A 21,970-nucleotide genomic window follows, 5' to 3' on the forward strand; every position below is an offset into this window, starting at 1 on the left:
GAGGTGCGGGCTAGGGGAGTGAGCTGATTTGGGGAGCACATTGGTGCAACTAGTATGGACATTACGATTCGCAAAGAATTTTTATTAGCAGTATGGACAAAGCCATATGACTGTTGTTACATTGTATTTTTTTTGTTTATATTGGTACAGCCAATATGGACATATCTTGCAATGACAAGCCTTTTTACTGGCATTTTGTTTAACATGATTTGCATTCTTATTTCACGGGGTGTCCTAGTTGGTGCAGCTAGAATGGACATGTTTGCTTACAGCCGCATGGCCAAAAAGAACATGCTGATTGTTCTTATGTCAGGGGAGGGCTATAATGGTGCAGACGTATGGACAAGTTTACTTGCAGTAGCATGGCATTATGGCCTAGGCCAACAGGATGAGTGTTCTGACTTCGGCATACTGGACTACCTTGGTTCAGCTAGTATTGACATGTTTACTTGCAGTGTACAACATTTTCACTAGCTGTATGTGGAAAATTAACATGGTGAGTATTCTTACATTGTGGTTGAGGGGTGGGAGACATTGATGCAGCCAGCATGGACATGCTTTCCTAAAGTGACATGGCATTTCTTACAGGCATTATGGGTAAACTTAACATAAGGAGTGTTCTCGTGTAGACATTCTGGTCTTCATTAGCAAGCTTTATGAATATGTTTTCTATCAGTGGCATGGCATGTTTTGTGGTGTTATGGGCGAACCCAACATAATGAATGTTCTTACTGCCCTTCATAGGTGCAGGCCTTTATGGTCATATTTTCTTACAATTGCATGGCATTTTTTGTAGCTGCATTATGGACAAGGGCAACATGATGTGTGTTCTCACGTGGGCATTCTGGCCTATATTTGTGCAGCCTGTATGGACATGTTTTCTCATAGTGGCATGGCATTTTCTTTACTGGTTTAATGGGAAAAGCCAATATGAGTATTCTTAAATGGTCATATTGTCCAAAGTAGGTGTAGCCAGTATGGGTATGTTTTCTTACAAGGACATGGCATTTTTTACTGGCATCATTGTGGAAGCCGACAGGAGTATTTCCTTACATGGAAATACTGCCAGGTACATATTGGCAGATCCAGCATGGACATGCTTGTGGTATCCTTATTGGCCTTATGGAAAAAGCAAACAGGAGTATTTTCTTGTACGTGGAATATTGGCCTAGGTTGGTGTAGCCAGCATGAACATTTGATTTTGCAGTGGCATAAAACTGGCATATACCCATTAAGATAGATCAGCAGGTTTTCCCGCTCGTTTCTGAGGTCTGAGTGCGATTTGCAGGTACGAATCCCTTTAAGGCAAACTCTTGTCTTTCTGTGGTCGATAATGAGTACCAACTTTGGTGTGGTAATTATAATTGCTTCTGAAAATTACTGCAGCGCTTTGGTGAAAGCGCTATATATGTAGCAATTCATTAGTTTTATATTGTAGGCAAAGGCATCATGAAAATGTGTTAGAAAATGCTCCTGTGCCCTGTTGGGGACTTGTCATCTATTGTTCATATGCTACAATGCAAACCCGATTGTTAACTGGCTTGTCACCCATTTATTCTCATTAATTGTGCTGTATATTGCACAATTTTAAATCATTTACCCTTGTTTGTTGGTTCAGTCTCTCTCAGTGCACTCAGTTCCTCGCACACATTCATCCATCAAAAATACATCCCTCCCAAGAAAAACATTCAGCAGCCACCACTGTCCATGTCTTTGTAATCTGCACGTTTGTGCTCAATGACCGAAGGCTTCACTCTTTGTTGGTACCACAGTGTCATAATTCTGCATTTGAGAAGCTAGGTGTATACAGAGTACCTGGGCGGGTCCAGTTAGCCAATGTATTTTTAAAAAAATAAGGCAGAAGCTTTAACGATTATATTGATTAGACATCAAAATGTATAAAAGCAACATAAAATCTTGCATTTAGTTTGGTAGACCCATAACCAAAATGAATTTAGAGTGTGAGATTGGCATCATGGAAGGAGACAGAGACAACAGATTCAGTGTATAACAAAAGGCTTTTAGTGATAAACAGGTCAAGAGGGATTAAGGCTTATCTGCCCTATGCTAAGGTGGGATTTCCCTACCTAACGAAACTAAGGAGAGTCTTTGTCAGTATGTTCAACATAAGAGTATGTCTATGGCCAAAACCTATACGTGCCCTCACTACTAAGACAAAACAATGTGTAGGGATGTCAACCATAAACTAAATAGTGTTCAAAAGGTAAAGTTCTGAGCTAGTTGCAGCTCAGGCTTACACTTCAGCTTCTTTTCCCCAAATGTCACTAAGTTCATTACAGTATTCAATTTGACCTTCTTTCGGACTTGAAGCAATAACGTTCCACACTTTTATAAAGGTCAGGTTGCCCTTCCCCAAGTTCAATACAGTTGCAGGGCAGCACGTCTCAGGGTTTCCTTCCCAAGATCAATATCAAAAGGTGACACAAAAAGAAGCATCTTGTAGCCTTGGTTCGGTATCTGAACAATTCTTTACAACTCAGGGGTCCCTTGCCCAAGTCTGGTATCCACCAATGGCTTTCCTTCTTCCACCACGGAAAACTTCCTTGTTAGCATATAGGGGTTCTCTGGTCTTGGCACAGTTTTAGGCCACACAGTCCACCCATTACAGGTCACGCAACCAGGAACTTCCAGGTTTCCTTCAGTAGTTCAATATTCAGCCAACCAAGTAGTTTCTCCAATGTAGCTCCACAACTTTAATATACAAGTGGCTTCTCAACATTGACTGCAACTTTGCCCACATAGCCTTTCATTCAATTTAGCTTCCGAATGGTTTTTAGTTCATTGTTTAATATTGAGCAAGTTTGTTCTTCCCTTTCATTCAGTGTTCAATAGATGTAGGATTTGCTTATTTCATTCAGTTCAGTAGTCAGAAAGTACAGCCTTGCATGTTTCATTCAATTTTTAATCAATAAATGCAACTTTGCTTCTTTCATTCAATTCGGTATTCAATAAAGGCAACCTTGTGTATTTCATTCGAATTGGCATTCAATAAAGTTAACTTGGCTTGTTTCCTTCATTTCGGTATTCAATAAAGGCAACCTTGCCTGTTTCATTCAATTTGTATTCATTAAAGGCAACTTTGCTCTGCTTCATTCTTTTCAATATTCAATAAAGGTACCTTTGCTTGTTTCCGTGGACCGCTACTACATTCCCTTTGAGCGCCCAGGAGGTCCTACTGTCCCTGATACTTACCCGGACCCGGCAGCTCCTGTTAACAGCTTCTCTCTGACTGGGAAAGCCTGTTCACCGGGTGCTTTGCTCCGCACTCTCTGGCTCTCATGCGCTGCTCCGTCTCCGCTTCTTGGCAGCACCTGCTGCCCGCCTTCCCTTCTGTGGGATCGTCATCTTGCACCATCACACCAACAGGACTCCCGGGGTTTTGGTTGGCTTCTCGGCATCTCGACTTCTCTCGCTCCCGCACAGCTCCTTCTGCAGTGCCTTCCTCTTTCCCTGCTTCTCTATTGTGCTTCAGCCTTCCACCTTGTATAAACCTGTGGTCCTTTAATGGGCTGTAGGTGTATACCATCAATTAATACTGCCCGACACCGATTACACCGGCATGCTTGACCTTCATGCATCTTTTAGTCCCAGTAGAAAAGTGGTGAGAGTAAGGGTTGTTTATTACTCTGTTGTTTCTTCCTTGTCTCAGTACTAGAGTGGGGTAAGTGTGTACTATTCATAACTCTCAGTTGTTTCTTCTTCGTCGAAGTATTGTTAGGTACCCCAAGAGGAGAATAAAAGGGGAATTGCCTTATAATTACCTATAAAGGTCGGGAGAGGGTTAGGACGATTGTCATAAGGACAAGGGGGATACTGTGTTCTGGCCCAAAGTACCTTTCTCCCTCTCTATCTAACACGTCAGGGATGATAGTTTCTCCTGCTCTTCTCAAAGATAGGGGAACATGGCGCACAATATCCCATAACCACTTCTGGGATAGGGGTTCTCTCCTGAAAGGAGGAATTGGAATACTGTGCCTTAACGAAGGGCATCCACTTCCAATCCCCAAGTACCCTCCACCCAGGTGATCCTCCCCTCCGTGTCCACCCCCAGGGGCAGGATCCAAAAGCGATGGCCCTTCTCTGGCCACCCGCAGAGAGGTTCAGAGGGAGGTTTCTCACAAGAGGCACAGAAAGAGGCCTGCATTCATTGGATGACTCTGGCAACTAAAGCAGTGTGGGAGCACATAACGCTGGCTGCATCTGATTAACCAGTCCACTAAATCAGTACAGAGAATGATGGTGAGGAGTTGGTTATCCACCTGGATTCAGGTTTAACCCGTCAGTTAAATTATGTAAACATTAATATCAGGAATGGAGTCTGAAGAATGGGTTTGTTCAAGTTGAATGCATCATAGGGCGAGGAACATTTAGCAACACAGGGACCGTAATCAAATTATGTGCAACAAACAAAGAATGGATTTCTGATAGTTGGAAAACTTTGTTGAAAGGAAACACCGTTGGATGCATCGTTTTATTGTGAAGAATGAGCAGAAACTGTTTTTAATAAATAACTTTCCAAATATAACAATATCCTTGCAATCTTTCAGAAAGACCAGTGCCTGAATATGAATATGATTAAATGCTTTATTGTCAATAGAATGAGCAGATGCCAAATATTCTTGAACAGGGGGTTTTCGATAACTCATTCCATTTCGAAGAGCCTGGAAGCATGGCCACCGAGAAAGGAAGAGGAATTCAGAATTGCATCACAGATTCACGAAACAACTTGCTATTTGTTTGAGAGGCTCCATTTTACATTGTATCCTTGATGGGCCCTTCTCTGAGCCAAGCTCTCTGACGTGTCAGACAGGGTGAGCGAATAAATGGGAATACCCCGGGGGAATAAAAAGGATCTTAGTAGCATTAGCTCTTAATGGAAGTTCCTTTCTAAGGGGTCAGAGGTTGAGATCACCGGAAGTCAGAATACATGCCAACAGATGGCCTAGTGCACCCAAACTTTGGCCAGTCTGTCCGCCTGCAGCTAATACAAAGGTTCTGCAATCACAGCTTCGATGCAACACAGCTCTGTAACATAATGGTGGGCAGGGGTGTTGCTACGTCTGGAAAAGATCCGGGGCTATGCTAATGTCAGGACTGTTGGGACTCGGGATTAGCTAGCATTTTGGTTGTAGCCTCTGAGCTTCTATCCGGGACTACAACCAAAAGACCTGGGGCTATAGCCCCCTGAGCCCTGCCCAGGAACGCCTCTGATGGTGGAATCCCAGGTGTGACTACTGCAGCTCATTTGCTGTTGGTTTAAACAACAAATTGGAACTGTTGCAAACATCAAAAGTCGGGACCTGTGGATGGAGCCCTCACTCGGCTGCCAACACTCAGGCACGTCTATCCTGGAGGTCCTTGGGAAGGCAAATAAAAAGGGGAGCAGTGTCACGTGAAGCTGACATCACAAGCACCTCCACCAATCACCAGAACGAGCCAATGGTAAAGGCGGGAGGCTGATGGAGAGGGCCAACACAGATGCCAATGTAGTGGCCTGGCAGCAGGGAAGCTGGAACTAGTGGGTCTTCGGGAAGCAGAACATTAATACACAAGGAAGTTCTCCATCGGTAACCAGACTTTATTTGTGGGTGGCTGGTAAGATAGCTCAGTGGATTGAGTGCTCGCTGCAGCAATCTGTGTGTGATCTCTGAAGGTCGCAGGTTTGAATCCTAGCAAGGCCTTTCATCCTTCTGAGGTCAGTAAATGAGTACCAGTTCTGCTGGGGTGATACGTTCTATGACAGCGCTTTGGCAAAAGTGCTCCATAAATAACTATTCATTATCATTCAGGTGCCTTTGATAAGCAATAGCTTTTAGTTCAGAGGGAGGCTCAGGGTCTTGAGATTGTAACTGTCTCGAATAGGAGCCCAAGATCTAGGAACGGAATGGATCAAATACAGCGCCTCGAGGTTCAGTATGGGGGCACCATATGAATTCTCTAATTAACAAATCGATGGAGGTTGTTAGCCAATCAACAAAAGCCCTTTAAGTTCAGGAAATTGAGGCTGCATCTTCACATGTGGGCCCCAAGAACATAACACATGCACACAACAGAACACATGAAAGGCCAAGGCAATTTCCACACACAAAAACAACACGGGTGCTTGGTTATGAGATCAGGTTTTTAATATGTTGTCTATTTTTGATATCTTGGAAGTTTGATGGAACTTCCAAGATATCACAAGACCTTTAGACCCCCTATCCCTTCCGTCTGCTGTAGTGTAGCGCGACATTCTGTACAGCACCGCGTGGGGCTTCATGAGCTCGTTCAACCCAAGAGGCTTGTGCAAGCTGGAGTCGCGCTCACACATCCAAGGGATTGCAAACTGTAGGTAAGTTTCAGAAGTATCATGGAAAATGTAAATAAACTCCTCTGATGTTCATTGGGAGCAGAACACATATTGCTATTGGGTGGGGCGGACTGCCCAGCTCTACTGAAGACACCTGCACTGCTGACATGCGAACAGACTTCATGTCACACCATAGGCCCAAGACTAGCGCCTAACACAGATCATGGGAATGTCTTTGAATGTGGCCCACCCAGAGACCTTTGATGGACTCTCTTTGACAGAGTGATGCCAATCATGCACAAATAAAACCAATCCAAAATCAGCATAGTGGCAGCAATGGAGCTGAAAGCAATTCTGAAACATGGATCAACCCAGGAGTTCTTAGTGCTTCATCCTGGACGATGTCAACCCAAGAATTCTTAGTGCTTTATCCTGGACAATGTCAACCCAAGAGTTTTTACTGCTTTATCCTGGAAGATGTCAACCCAAGAGTTCTTAGTGCTTTATCCTGGAATCTGTCAACCCAAGAGTTCTTAGTGTTGCTTCCTGGACAATGTCAACCCAAGAGTTCTTAGTGTTGCTTCCTGGACAATGTCAACCCAAGAGTTCTTAGTGTTGCTTCCTGGACAATGTCAACCCAAGAGTTCTTAGTGTTGCTTCCTGGACAATGTCAACGCAAGAGTTTTTAGCATCTCTTCCTGGAGGATGTCAACTCAAGATGTCTTAGTGTTCATCCTGAACTATGTCAACCCAAGAGTTCTTATTGCTTCATCATGGATGATCTCAACCCATGCGTTCTTAATGTTTCTTCCTAGACAATGTCAACTGAAGATGACTTAGTGCTTCATCCTCGTCGATATTAACCCAGGAGTTCTCTGTGATTTATCCTGGATGATGTCAAGCAATGAGTTCTTAGTGCTTTATCCTGGATGATGTCAACCCAAGAGTTCTTAGTGCTTATGCAGCACAATGTTAAGCTTACATTGCCAAAACCCTGGATAGTGGTCTTGAGGTGCAAGGGGTCTTGTGTCTGGACAGAGCTTCATGAGACTTTCTCCGTCAGATCTGGAGCCCCCACCTGTTGTAATTGTACCTGTTCTCAAAGTTTCATCTAGAGTATTTGGTCAGGTCCAGTTCTGGAGGCGTTGTCTCGAGTATTGTGCCCACTTCTGGAAGTGATATCTGCAGCACTGTGTCCAGTTCTAGAGGCCACCTCAGGAACACTGTATGGAGGTCCGGTGCATTGTGTCCACTTCTGGAATTGAGATCTGTAGCATTGTGTCCAGTTCTAGGGGCCACCTCTGGAACATTGTATGGAGGTTTAGTGCATTGTGCCCACTTCTGGAAGTGATATCTGCAGCATTGTGTCCAGTTCTAGAGGCCACCTCAGAACATTGTATGGCGGTCCGGTGCATTATGGCCTCTTCTGGAGGTGATATCTGCAGCACTGTGTCCAGTTCTAGAGGCCACCTCTGGAACATTGTATGGAAGTCTGGTGCATTGTGCCCACTTCTGGAAGTGATCTCTGCAGCATTGTGTCTAGTATTAGAGGCTGCCTCTGGAACATTGTATGGAGGTCTGGTGCATTGTGCCCACTTCTGGAAGTGATATCTGCAGTATTGTGTCCAGTTCTAGAGTCCACCTCAGGAACGTTGATTCCAGTCCTGAAGGTTTGGTGCATTGCGTCCACTCCAGTGCTCCTAAGAATGGACTTTGTCTAAGCATGTCTGTACCTGATCCCGTATGAAATGTTTTGAGTGTTTTGAGAGGATCTGTGTTTCAATTTCTAAGAGCAATGGACCCTGGCTCAACCAAAGGTGGTGATCTGAAGCAGTGGGCAACCCAACAGAGGCTTTGCCGCTGATGCATCTCGTTTTTGAAAAGAGAGGGGTTTCCCTCAGATCAATGTGCCATTGTGATATGGTGGTCCATGGCCACAGGGCAGAGAGGCCATGACAGGGTGTCACGCCCGCAGCCACTGAACCAGATTCCACTGCTCACGCTGGAGGTCTCATGTTGAATAGCAGCGGCAATGAGCCCCATTCAGCGCCGATTGGATCGTCTTCTGGGGCAACGTATGAGCTGGCTGCCCCAGTTCTGAAGTAGAGTACTCCTCATCTGCTCCATGACACCCCAATAGGTGGGGGGCAACATGCCCTGAACCTCCCCATAGCCCTTCTACGATGCATTTGGAATGGTTGGCCAATCACTGAAGCTTCATTCACGGGTGACACCAGTAAAGGTCCCGCGGTCTGCTCTCCTGACCGTAGGGAAGGGGAGCCCTAGTGCTGTGCAGTAACCTGGGCCTCTCAACCCTGGAGCTGCGCTGGGAGCCGTCAGTCCTAGTCCTATGCATAGCGCTGCCTGAGTGCCTGTCCTAGTGCTAGGCAATGTGTGTTCTGCCCTGGTGCTGTGCAGTAACATGGACCTGGTGCTCTCAATCCTGGAGATGTCAGTCCTAGTCCTATGCATAGCGCTGCCTGAGTGCCTGTCCTAGTGCTAGGCAATGTGTGTTCTGCACTGGTGCTGTGCAGTAACCTGGACCTGGTGCTCTCAATCCTGAAGCTGCCAGTTCTAGTCCTATGCATAGTGCTGTCTACTCCAAAAGCCTGTCCTAGTGCTAGGCAATGTGTGTTCTGCCCTGGTGCTGTGCAGTAACCTGGACCTGGTGCTCTCAATCCTGGAGATGTCAGTCCTGGTCCTATGCATAGCGCTGCCTGAGTGCCTGTCCTAGTGCTAGGCAATGTGTGTTCTGCCCTGGTGCTGTGCAGTAACCTGGACCTGGTGCTCTCAATCCTGGAGATGTCAGTCCTAGTCCTATGCATAGCGCTGCCTGAGTGCCTGTCCTAGTGCTAGGCAATGTGTGTTCTGCCCTGGTGCTGTGCAGTAACCTGGACCTGGTGCTCTCAATCCTGGAGATGTCAGTCCTATGCATAGCGCTGCCCGAGTGCCTGTCCTAGTGCTAGGCAATGTGTGTTCTGCACTGGTGCTGTGCAGTAACCTGGACCTGGTGCTCTCAATCCTGAAGCTGCCAGTCCTAGTCCTATGCATAGCGCTGTCTACTCCGAAAGCCTGTCCTAGTGCTAGGCAATCTGTGTTCTGCCCTGGTGCTGTGCAGTAAGCCGTACCCACCAGGGACGTCCATTGTAGTGCTCTGCAGGATGCAGTCAGTCCATCTGCTTTACAGGCTATGGCCTCCTTTGTTCTCAGTTCCAGTGCTGTGCAAGGTGATGGTAGCGTCCATGCAGTGCAGGGTTCTGCAGCCTCTGGTACTGTCAGCGGCTATATTGCATAGTCATAAGTCACCTGATGCTATCCATACTAGTGCTGTGCAGGATCCCGCCTCACCTGTGTTGGTTATTGTAAGTATTACAAATGTGTAGGGTGCAGCCTCACCCGTGCTGGTTTTGGTTAGTGTTAGAGCTGTGTAGGGTGCACTCTCACCTGTGCTGGTTTTGGTTAGTGTTAGAGCTGTTTAGGGTGCACTCTCACCTGTGCTGGTTAGTGTTAGAGCTGTGTAGGGTGCAGTCTCGCCTGTGCTGGTTTTCGTTAGTGTTAGAGCTGTGTAGGGTACACTCTCACCTGAGCTGGTTTTGGTTAGTGTTAGAGCTGTGTAGGGTGCAGCCTCACCTGTGCTGGTTTTGGTTAGTTTTAGAGCTGTGTAGGGTGCAGCCTCACCTGTGCTGGTTTTGGTTAGTGCTAGAGCTGTGTAGGGTGCAGTCTCGCCTGTGTTGGTTTTCGTTAGTGTTAGAGCTGTGTAGGGTGCACTCTCACCTGTGCTGGTTTTGGTTAGTGTTAGAGCTGTGTAGGGTGCAGCCCCACCTGTGCTGGTTTTGGTTAGTGTTAGAGCTGTGTAGGGTGCAGCCTCACCTGTTCTGGTTTTGGTTAGTGTTAGAGCTGTTTAGGGTGCACTCTCACCTGTGCTGGTTTTGGTTAGTGTTAGATCTGTTTAGGGTGCACTCTCACCTGTGCTGGTTTTGGTTAGTGTTAGAGCTGTGCAGCGTGCACTCTCACCTGTGCTGGTTTTGGTTAGTGTTAGAGCTGTGCAGGGTGCAGTCTCGCCTGTGTTGGTTTTGGTTAGTGTGAGAGCTGTGTAGTGTGCAGCCTCACCTGTGCTGGTTTTCGTTAGTGTTAGAGCTGTGTAGGGTGCAGCCTCACCTGTGCTGGTTTTGGTTAGTGTTAGAGCTGTTTAGGGTGCACTCTCACCTGTGCTGGTTTTGGTTAGTGTTAGAGCTGTGCAGGGTGCAGTCTCGCCTGTGCTGGTTTTCGTTAGTGTGAGAACTGTGTAGTGTGCAGCCTCACCTGTGCTGGTTTTGGTTAGTGTCAGAGCTGTGCAGGGTACAGTCTCGCCTGCGCTGGTTTTGGTTAGTGTTAGAGCTTTGTAGGGTACAGCCTCACCTGTGCTGGTTTTGGTTAGTGTTAGAGCTGTACAGGGTGCAGTCTCGCCTGTGCTGGTTTTCGTTAGTGTTAGAGCTGTGTAGGGTGCAGCCTCACCTGTGCTGGTTTTGGTTAGTGTTAGAGCTGTGTAGGGTGCAGTCTCGCCTTTGCTGATATTGGTGCCGCTACGTTACTATGGCTGTGCCCAGTGCTGTCTCCTTAGTACATGGCAGCACTTGTGTGTTGCAGGGTTCTGTCTCATCTGCCAAGTGTTAGCATGAATGTTGTGCAGGATGCTGGCAGTTCTAGTGTTGAGCAGTGTGCGCTGCCCCAGTGCTGTTCTTCCGAGTGCTGAGCAAAGCGATGTATACTATAACCCTTATCCAGGGTGAGAACTACTCTGTGCCAGTTTTGGTGCAGTACAGGGTGTTTGTGCTGCAGTAATGCTGCTACACAGGATTCTGGGTGTCTTGATTCTGTCAGCTCTTGTGCAGCACTGTCTGTAGTTAGTCTCCATGCTGGTAGTATTGTCAGATTTAGTGCTGTGTAGAGCTCCCTAGTGCTGGTTGCTCTGGGTCCTAGTGCTGCACAAAGTGTCCTCTCTGGTTTGGGGCCATCCTAATCCTGTGCAAGGCCCTACCTCTTCTGTGAGCGTCGGGTTTAGCATTCAGTCCAGGTGCTGGGCAGCGTTCTGCCTCTCCGGCTGCGGACCATTTTACAGAGCTCCAGGGGAGTTGCTAGGTCTGGAAAAGACCCGGGGCTAAACTGTTGTCGGTACTGTTGGGACTGGGGGCTAGCTAGTCTTTTGGCTGTAGCTCCTGAGATTCTATCCGGGGCTACAACCAAAAGATCAGGGGCTATAGCCCCCTTAGCCCACCCCTAGCAACGCCCCTGCAGAGCTCTCAAGTTTCCCGTGGCCATTCACGAGACGGCCACCCTGTCCTGGCACTTGCAGTTTTTGCTTTTCCATTTGAAATTTAGGTAAACTACAACTCCCAGAATTCCGAGGGAAACTGGAGAGTTATAATCTCATTTCTGAGCAGGTTGGGTCTTCAGTCCCTTGCTGCTAGTGTGCAAATCGTCCCCTAGTGCTATCAATCCTAGTGCTGCAACGGTACGCACTCTTATGGCGCGGCCCTATTCGCCGCAATTCGTGAAGTATTTTCCTTAAATAAACTGTTACCCAAAGCACTGCATTTACTAGTGCCTCTTGTGGCAAAATATTTAAGGAAAACATATTCAAGCGTGGCTAGGTCCCTGCGCCTGCTGGCCGCAGCCAATACGGCGCGCCCAATAGGGACGTGCGCCAAAAAAAGGCCGGCGCCGAAAGAGCGGCAGGAGAATGTCCTACTCCGTGCAGCACTGTCCTAGTGCTGCACGACTTCCAAGGCAAGGGCCATCAGTAGCATGTGTGGGCATCTGGCGCCATCTAGCGGTCAGGTTACAAACTGCAAAGACACTGTTTATGAACTGGTCCGGGGCTTTAAGGCGCGGATTACATTACATACAGGCAGCTTCCTCCTCGCTTGAAAAATTGCGACTAGCATCACAGCCTCAAGCCTTCAATAACAAGGAAATTAAGGGACCGTTGGGGGGGGGTGGTCGGATACCAGCTGAACGTAATTAACACTGGAATTAATGAGCATATCAGTGGACTGGCCTATAGGGAACTCTGAGGATTTCCCGGTGGGCCTCTGCAACCTGGGTCCAGGAGTGGACTGGCCTATAGGGAACTCTGGAGACTTCCCGGTGGGCCTCTGCACCCTGGGCCCAGGAGTTGACTGGCCTATAGGGAACTCTGGAGAATTTCTGCTGGGCCTCTGTACCCTGGCCCCAGGAGTGGACTGGCCTATAGGTAACTCTGGAAACTTCCTGTTGGGCCTGTGCAACCTGGGCCTCTTTTGTGTTTTATTTCCCAATTTTCCCATAGGAAAAGTGTTGGGCTTGCTACAAATGTGTAATATGGGGCCCCTTTGAAAATAAATTCCAGGGCCTCGTTTGGTTTTCCATGGCCTATTTTGGTTCCCAGTCCATCCTTGCCCTCAACCCACAATTGGGCCGCTGACTGCTTTGTGCTAAGCACAGAGACCCAATACAATAATCCTGCTATCTTTCACATTTCTGTCCCAAGAGCTGGAGTGTTTAATTGTATTTTTTTCCCCTTGGAGGCAAATGATCTCTTTTTTTGTTTTGGGGTGAGACTTTGTGAGGGTGGGGCCACAGGTGGTCTGTTTTGAAGCTGTGCTCTGCATATTATATACACAGTGCTGCAGCGGCCTCGCAGGTTCAAGAGATTAATGCATCACAGTGGCCTTCCAATAAGCGGGGCTAGCCCTCCTAGGGGCGCTCGTGAACAACCAGGGGGTGGCGCGAGGCTCTTTAAAAAAGATGACAGTGCCTGATTTTCACAGAAAATATAAGCAGGTCTAGCTTGTGAGAGGGCTCGCGTGAATATCAACGCATTGTAGGGAACTGGAATCTCAGCATGTTCACTTTGCCCCTTACCCTACTGAGCTTGGACTGCTTTGCATTGGTTATATAGCTCTTGCACCCAAAGGCCATTGTGGGCAAGAATGCGCACTTCACAAATGCACCTCTTGCGTTACGCTCCACATAGAGCACTGCAGCGGGAACATTAACTTTGGGAGCTATTTTATTAGGGTGGGAAATGAGGGCCTGCAGTGTATAGGTATACTGCAACAGCAGGCACTTTCACACACTGAGCAATCTTACAAGGTCCGAAGAGCTACGCAGATGGCATTTTGTCTTTTAAAAGAGGAATATTTTCCATAGACTTTCTGGCTACTGCTTGCGTACAGCACTTCTTTTCTTTCTTCATTGTTCTGCTTTTCATGGGAGGTGTGTTATTTGTAATACAGCATTAATCTGGCCGTGTCTGTTAGGCCACTCCTACAGCTGCATAGTTCAAAACTGCTCTAAAGGTCCCTTGGTTACCAAGGCTTCCTAGGAGATGCACAGTGCATTTTTCAAGCTCTGCACCGAATATTGTTTGGAAACTGCTATGTTCTCCCATCCTCCTCAGCCGCACTCGAAGCGCTGGGTGTTTGCCTGCCCTCGGCCTTGTCCACCTCAGTCGAAGCCTGGAAAGGCGGGCAGCCACGCGGCTGAGGTAGAGCAAGGTACCGCGCAGGAGCCTATGATATCAGAGCACCAGAGTTACTACAGCTGAACAACTATCCCAGACTCCCTGGTTCCTATGGAAAGATCACCAGGCAAGGGAGACTTAGATGGTTGCGGACGGACTGACAAGCTAAACACAGGCGCTTGAGAACACGAGGTTGCCCAAGTCCCTGAACTGCACATCTCACCAATAAAATCATGTTTTTTTGAAAATTCAAACATTCTGCCTGGCAAAGGAAATACATGTCACAGGGTTTGTTTTCAGGACAGAAAAGTGTCAGCAGTGTTGCTGCAACCTACAGGATATAGGCCCCTACGTATAACAGCTTGAAGAGGTGTCCAGTTTAATGTCTACACGCGGCAGGCCCAGACCCATTAAGGCATGCTGCTTACTGCCTCACCCCCCATAAACTACAGAGCCTTGAGGGCAGCATTTATAAAACTCACAGAAGAAGAACAGCGCCTTTGTTTTAGAGACGTTGGAAAAGCTCATGGCTGCACAGGTCTCAGAAATCAGCAACGGCAGTGAAGGAGGAAACGGGCTAGCAGGAGTTGGAAGGGCTCAGAGCCAAGGTATGCGCTCCAGGGCACTCCGTATGGTCCGTGACTACTGATTGTTTAAATTGCAAAGGCACAGTTGTGATGCCACCACAAGGTGGCGTCAGAACCCACAAGTTGTGAAAGCTAGCCAGCTTGGCCTAAGAGTGCACAGTAGTTCAGAGCTGATTAAATACCAAACTTGATCTAAGCCTTGTTATGAAACAGAATGCCACCCCATTGTCATAGTCTTTGCGTTGTGCTGTGGGAGGCAGAACTTCGAACTTCAGCAACACTGCCACTAGAACCACCAATGAGGTACAGGCGAACACGTCGGTTTTTGGGAGGCTGCCTTTCTTCTGTACAATTCCCTCCTTTTCTATAATTCCGAAATTCCACAGGGGTTTTGATCCAAAAGTTCATGTTTTAATAGAAAGGACAGATTTTCCCAGATGAGGCTTCATGGAAGTGCAAGGTGGCAGAGAGGCTGCGCTCCAAGGAACGAGACTCACCCCCATTGGATAAGGCCTCGGGGGGGGGGGGGTCTGGAAAGGCATAGGACTGCCTGGCAGCAGATTCTTGGCATTGCCATATCAAGATCAGGGCACTGAGGTTCAACGCACAATGCTGCATAGCGTGTCTGATTCTGCCCCTGGTGTTCAGACGCAGGTACTGCTGCTGGGTGCGGCACCTCACATTCCCTGTACAGGTCTTGGACATTGGAGGTGTGTTTCCTTGCAGCTGTACCCTGGGAGTGTATCAGCCGGACAGCCGACTTTCCCATGGCTCCGATGGACAGTCTCTGGCCGAGAGGGCCTATTAGAGTAGCCTTGGTAGGGAGTGCCCACCTAGGAGTAGCAGCGTGGAGGGGGGATTGGAAGTTCGGGTTGGGGGTCGTTGCGTTGAAGGAAGGCTGGGTGTCCGTAGTGAGGGGACCGCCGACGATGGTGAGCCAGGTGCCTGTGGTTGGGGCAGTAGAGTCAATGGGGAAACAGGCACCCTTGCTTGGGGCAGCAGAGTCGATGGGGAGCTGGGTGCCCGTGCTTGAGGCAGCAGAGCCGATGGGGCGCCGGGGTACCGTGGCAGGGGTCCACTGCTTGGCTTCTTCCTCAGGATAAAGTCAAAGTTCACGGATGTACTCATAGCATAGTAGACATTGGCCTTCTCTGGGATGATGAACTCTGTAGAAGGATGAAACAAAGAGAGTAGGAATAAGCACCCAGTCATGCATAACGGTATGAACACAACACTTCTAGTGATATATAGTCATGGGCTGCAGCAAAAGCTGTCTTGCTGAAGCCCTCTGCCCCCCAACTGCTGTGAGTCTCTTGAGTCTCCCGTATGCCGGCTCACGTTTTCACAGGCTACGCCCTTTGCTCAATGAAACCGTCCAAAGCTGTAAATGTGCTTCTTTCTTTGCACACATTTTACTGTCAGGGTGACTGATCTGACAGAGGAAATGAGCACCATATCACGTGCATATTGCATGCTCAGAAGGAAGGCACGTTTGAATTACTAGTACAGACAAGCTTGGTAAATTGTTGGTCATTCTTAAATTCCCAAAATGCACTTTGTTTTTATGCAAAGCAGCCAGCATCCTATATTCAGGGCATGCACATCATTCGACACTTAGCCCCACCCCCCCCCCTCAGTTCCACCCACACCACTGACAATCCCAACCCCCATGCGCAGATGGGGTGGGGGAGGGGGGATGAGTTCCCCCAGTAATTGTTGTGCATTTCCAGCCCTGTGTATTTACATGTACACGCACACGCACACATGAACCCGGTACATCTCCCCTCCCCTTATTCCTGCCAATAAAGAGAAGGGACTAAAGTTGCTCTCCATATATTCATCTATCTGTAGACAGTGCTCTGGGGCAGCCTGGCGGCTAGTGAGATGAAGGTGTTGGCATCTGCAGGGCCACTGGGAGCGGATTGATTGACTTGCCAAGGAATTCAACATTTCCTGGGGGAGCATTCGAGGAGTTAGAAACGTAGAAGGGTGTTCTCCATGCATGATGTGCCTTGTCATGGTAGGGCCATCAGCAGTGGGGGGTAGAGCGTCGCCTAACTAAGGACAGCATTGGATGATGGCGCGTAGGCATTGCTTTCTAGGGAAGAGTGCTCCAATTGCACATAAGGGGCAGTGGACAGCAGGTAAGTAGTCTCCAGGTCCCCTATTCTTTGACAGCAGACACGTGATTTCCACACAGACTCTTCCTCCACCATTAGTGAATTGGGGGTCCTTTTCATGGACTCCTTCACCTACGAGGAGATGCAAGGGTTTGCTTAGCCAAACCTGGGACCAGGAGTGCTCATCAGAGCTGCTCCACATCCCTAGGTGTCCCCAAGTCCCCAGGGGAGCTCTGCTGGGTGACATCTTCCGTTTTGTTGGAGGCGAGAAGTAGGAAGAAGGACTCTGTGCCAGATGGGGAGAGGAAGAGGAGGATACAAATCCAGAGAAAGACTAAGATACTAAGAGATGTTATATTTTAAAAGAAGTGTCCAGAGAAAGCAGCCTTTACCCGGAAAAATTAAGACTTCCCTCTTGGAGTGAAACAGTGACAAAAGCAGCTTCCCGAACAGATAAGAATGCTTTGGCGGAACAGTTTCCAGTGATCAAAAACATTCAGATGGCTACTGAGTGGGATCGACTGAATGCCAAGAAGATCACTGTCCCAAAATGTCTGTCTAAGACAGGGGTCCGCAACCTGTGGCTCTGCTGATGTTTTTGACTACGACTCCCATGATGCCTCAGTATTGACTATGATGTATAGGGCTGATGGAAGTTCCAGTCCAAAACATCTGGAGAGCCAAAAGTTGCAGACCCCTGGTCTAAGCGACACCCTGTTCCTGGCATGGAACGAGCGCTATTCGAGTTCACAGATGTGGACTCCATGATGCCTAATGTGGCGGGTAAGTCATCTGCGTCTTATAAGGATGCGGCCTCGAAGAACGTGGTAGATAAAACCTACCTTTTAGAATAGTAAATGATGAAGTCCGATCTCTGGTGCACGACCTGCAGGCACTGTAGGGTGCAATGCAAGAAGAGAGGGATTCTCCTCAAACTGGAGCAACGGATCAAACGCTGGTCAGACACAGACGACATGAATTACTTACCGTAAAAGCATTTCTGATGATTGCATCTGCTTAGATTCACATGCTGTGCATATGGTCTGACATCCAGTGGTAACCGCAGAGTATTGCATCTTGTCTTTCGGGGACCGAAAGGGGACGTCGGCATAGGCGTGTCTGAAACACTATCCCTATCGTGACGTGTGTAGTACCCATAATCCCTCACGCGCCGATGTCTCTCCGATTGTATTTTTTCTGCCATGAGGGAGCCCAAGGCTATAGTGAGTGAGTACATGAAGAGAGAAAGTAATAAGAAGTCTTATGTTCCTTCCACCCCGAGCGGGGAGGCAGGGAGGGCGCATGTGAATCTAAGCAGATACAATCATCAGAAATGCTTTTACGGTAAGTAATGCATGTCTGATGCTTGTTAATCTGCTTAGAATCACATGCTGTGCATAGACTAGCGAGCAGTATCCGGAGCTGGAGGTGGGTTGTGAGAAGGAACAGTAGAAAAAAGATGTCTTAGTACTGCTTGTCCCACCTGAGAATCAGACCTAGGAGTGTCTAGGCAATAGTGTTTTGTAAAGGTGTGTACAGAACTCCAGGTTGCCACTTTGCAAATGGACTCTAGGGGAACATTTGCAATGAATGCTATGGATGCCCCAGTGCTTCGAGTAGAATGTGCTCTAGGCTTGAAGGGCAGTTCTCTCTTTGCAAGAGTGTGTAACATAGTGTGATGCATTTGACAATCCACCTTGATATTGCTGATTTAGTGACAGGATCCCCTTCTCTACCAGCTGCTACTGAAACAAAGAATAGTTTAGTTTTCCTCAGTGGTTTAGTTCTATCCATGTAGAACATGACTGCCCTGCACACATCTAGTGTGTGAAGGCTTCTTTCGGCCATGTTAGTAGGTCTCTGGAAGAACGTGGGTAGTTCGATTGACTGGTTCACATGGAACTTCGAAATACATTTCGGCGCAAATCTGGGATGTGTGAGCAGAACTACCTTATCTTTGTGGACTGTAACAAAGGGGTCCAAAACCGAGAGGGCCTGTGGTTCGCTAACTCTTCTGATAGAAGTGATAGCTACTGGAAAGGCTGTCTTGTAAGTCAGGTCTTTCAGACTAGCTTTATGCATAGGCTCAAAAGGGGGTCCCATGAGCCTAGTTAAAACCCCATTTAGATCCCAGGGGCTGGGTGAGTGATGGGGGGATACATTCTTTTAACCCCTTCCATAAAGGCTTTAATCACAGGTATTTTCCACCACGACACCTTCTGCTGTGACGTGGTGTAGACTGACAACACCGCTAGGTGAACCTTTAAGGAATTGAAGACTAACCCAGAGTCCAACAGATGGGTTAGATATAACACAATGTGTGAAGGCGAGCAATCAGTGGGATTGACGCCGTTGGAACTGCACCAGATGACAAAACGTTTCCATTTGCTGGCATAGCAATAACGTGTGTTAGGCTTTCTTGCCTCCCTCACTATGTCCATGCATCTTTGAGGGAGTTGCAGATGTCCAAACTCGAAGACCTCAGGAGCCAGGCTGCTAAATTCAGAGTTTGTGGGCATGGGTGCAGAGACTCCCCCTGTCCTAAGACAACATGTTGTACGGGCAGGGCAGCTTGACTGGTGGGGAGAGGGACATTTCCATCAGGTGCGCGAACCAAGGTTGGCGGGCCCACATGGGAGCCACCAGAATCATGGTGACTGGTTCCTGGTGCATCTTGTGTACTATCTTGTTCGGAAGGGAGTCGGGGGGGGGGGGGGGGGGGGGGGAAGCATAGACAAATTTCCCCGACCAAGTTATCCAGAGACCGTTCCCCTTGGATCGGTTCTGGGGGTACCTGGAGGCGTAATCTCGGAATTGGGCGTTCTCCTGAGTAGCAAACAGGTCGATCTCTGGAAACCCCCATTCTGCGAAGACGTTGGATACAATGTCTTCGTGCAGTCGCCATTCGTACTCTTCTGGCAGAGGAAAATCTCTGCTGAGTACGTCTGCCAGCAGATTGAGTTCCCCTGGAACATGTTCGGATATCAGGAACATCTTGTGTTTGAGAGCCCATATCCAGATGTTTTGGGACAGCTTGGATAGCCCTGGAGAGTGAGTGCCCCCCTGTTTGTTCAGGTGCTGTCGGTTAGGACCAGCACTGTCTTCCCTTGTAGTTGCTCCTGAAAGGCTTTCAATGCTTTGAACAGTGCTAGTAGCTCCAGTAAGTTTATATGGTTGGACGCTACCTGAGGGGACCACACTCCGTGCGCTGTCTGTTGAAGCAGGTGAGCCCCCCACCCCGTGAGGGATGCGTCTGTCGTGAGAGTGGCTTCCACTGCAGGGGTGGTGAAGGTTTTCCCCTCCAAGAGGTTCTCCCCCAATCACCACTGCAGAGAGAGAACGAGGGCTGGCGAGACAACTAACAGATCTTCCCATTGTCCGCTGGCCTGACACCACTGGCTGTTGAGCCACTCTTGCATGGGACGCATGCGCAGCCGCGCGTGGGGAACCAAGTATATGCATGACGCCATCATCCTTAGCAAACGCATAGCTTTGCGTACCGTCATCTCTCGACTGGCTACATACTGAGGAACCTGAGAGAGCATGTTCTGAACCCTTTCGCTGGAAGGGAAGACTAGACAGTCTTCCGTACGAATTAGAGCCCCCAGGAACTGTTTTACTTGGCTGGGGACTAAGCTGGATTTCTTTTCGTTGATAGAAAATCCCCGGCTGAACAGTAGGTCTACTGTCTTTTGGGTGTTCGAAAAACAAACGTCGAACAAGTCCCCCGTGATGAGCCAATCGTCGAGGTAGGGGTAAACTGGAACTGAAAGTCTGCGCAGGTGTGCCGCTGCCACTGCCAGGACCTTGGTAAAAACCCTTGGCACCGAGGCTATGCCTAAGGGGAGTACTTTGAACTTGTAGTGTTTGTCCTGAATCACGAACCTTAGGAATTTTCTGTGCGCTGGCAGCATTGAAATATGAAAGTATGCATCTTTCATATCCAATGTTGTCATGAAGTCCCCCTGTTTTAGCAATGGGATCACCTCTTGCAGTGTTACCATGCGAAACTTCTGGGGCTTCATGAACTTGTTCGCTGGGCGCAGGTCTAGAACAGGACGCATGGTGAGATCCTTTTTGGGTACAAGGAAGTACACTGAATAGATACCCTTGTTTACCTGAAGAATCGGGACGGCTTCTATGGTGTCTTTCCCAGCAGCGCTTCCACCTCTTGGATCAGAATCTGCAGATGTTCCGGTGAAAGGCGTCGATGTTTCAGCGGTCTGAACTGTGGAGGTCAGGCGAATTCCACGCAGTACCCGTGGGCGACCGTCTTTAAGACCCACTGGTCTGAAGTTATCCCCTCCCATGCCTTGATGTTAATCGCCCCCCAACCGGGGAGACATGGGAGGGGACCTGGACTTGGTGGTCATTTCTGACCCGAAGTTGACGCTCCTCTGGAATTGGAGCCTCTGCCTCTATTCTTTCCGCGCTTCTGAACCCTCTGGGGGTAGTAAGTGGGGCTTGCAGCAGGTTGACTTGAGTTGAAGTTGCCCGTGCCGAAATTATATTGAGCGGTGCGGGCTTGTCCTCGAAAGGACCGCCGAGAATTACTGCCCCTCTGTGAAGAGGGTTTTTGGGAAATCTGGTGCAGCGACTTAATAGTCTTGTGCTCCTTCTTGGCTGTCTCCAACGCACGTTTACCGCCTTCCTGAAGAGGTTGGCCTCTTCGATGGGTTTGTTGATAATGGATGCCTGGGTCTCAGGCCTGAAGCCCGACGTGCGCAGCCACGTGTGTCTCTTTAGGAGAGTACCCTGTGCGAGAGACCTGCTTGCTGTCTCTGCGGTGTCCAGGGTATTCTTTACAACATTCTGATTGGCAAGTTTGCCCTCCGAGACAATGGCGAGAAGCTTGGCTCGGGTTGGTTCCGGAACCTCCTGAAGGCCTTCCTGAAGTAGGTTCCATGGGGCATCGGCGTAGCTTGCCAGTAACGTCGTGTTATTGGCAATCCGGACGGTATAGGCCACTGCCGACGTAACCTGTTTGCCTAAGGCATACAACCTTTTGGACTCCTTATCCGGGGGTGACTCTCCCGTGGCAAGGGGACTCCCTGCTCTCTTGCGAGTGTTGGTCACCACCAGCGAGTCTGGGAATGCGTGTCCTTTGATATAAAGCGGGTCGGTGGGGGAGGGCCGGAAAAGTTTTGACCCTTGGGTTCACAGCCCTAGTTTTAGCGGGTGTGAGTAAGGAAGGGGCCAGCCGTCTCTTTACAGAGCTCAAGAGAGGGATAGACTGGCTTGTCGGAGGCTTTTCATTAATAATGTCCTCCGCGAAATCTTGTTCGGGCAAGGCTTCAAGCGTGGCAATTTTAAAGAATTCCGCTGCATTTTTCAACATGTTGTTGAAAGCCATTTGATCATCCACCGGGGAAGCTTGTCGAATCGGGGTGGATGGGGGAGAGTCGAGGCAAACGAAATCAGAATTGTGATCATCCTGCTGGGTGTCCTCCCAGTTGTCCGTTGCCCCTTG

General features: G+C 48.5%; 1 protein-coding gene across 3 annotated transcripts in view; it reads right to left on the reverse strand.

Annotated features, from left to right (window-relative positions):
• Positions 1–4,581: 4,581 nt before the first annotated feature.
• RGL3 (ral guanine nucleotide dissociation stimulator like 3) overlaps positions 4,582–21,970 on the reverse strand; it is a 577,979-nt gene continuing 560,590 nt past the window's right edge. For all 3 annotated transcript variants that reach the window (XM_069604164.1, XM_069604163.1, XM_069604165.1), the window contains exon 18: positions 4,582–15,546. In XM_069604164.1, the coding sequence (XP_069460265.1) occupies positions 15,185–15,546 (362 nt within the window). In that variant the 3' untranslated portion in view covers positions 4,582–15,184. The remainder of the gene's footprint in view (positions 15,547–21,970) is intronic.

Source organism: Ambystoma mexicanum, chromosome 3q (assembly GCF_040938575.1).
Source record: "Ambystoma mexicanum isolate Mex_15411 chromosome 3q, UKY_AmexF1_1, whole genome shotgun sequence".
In the NCBI taxonomy this organism is placed as follows: domain Eukaryota; kingdom Metazoa; phylum Chordata; class Amphibia; order Caudata; family Ambystomatidae; genus Ambystoma; species Ambystoma mexicanum.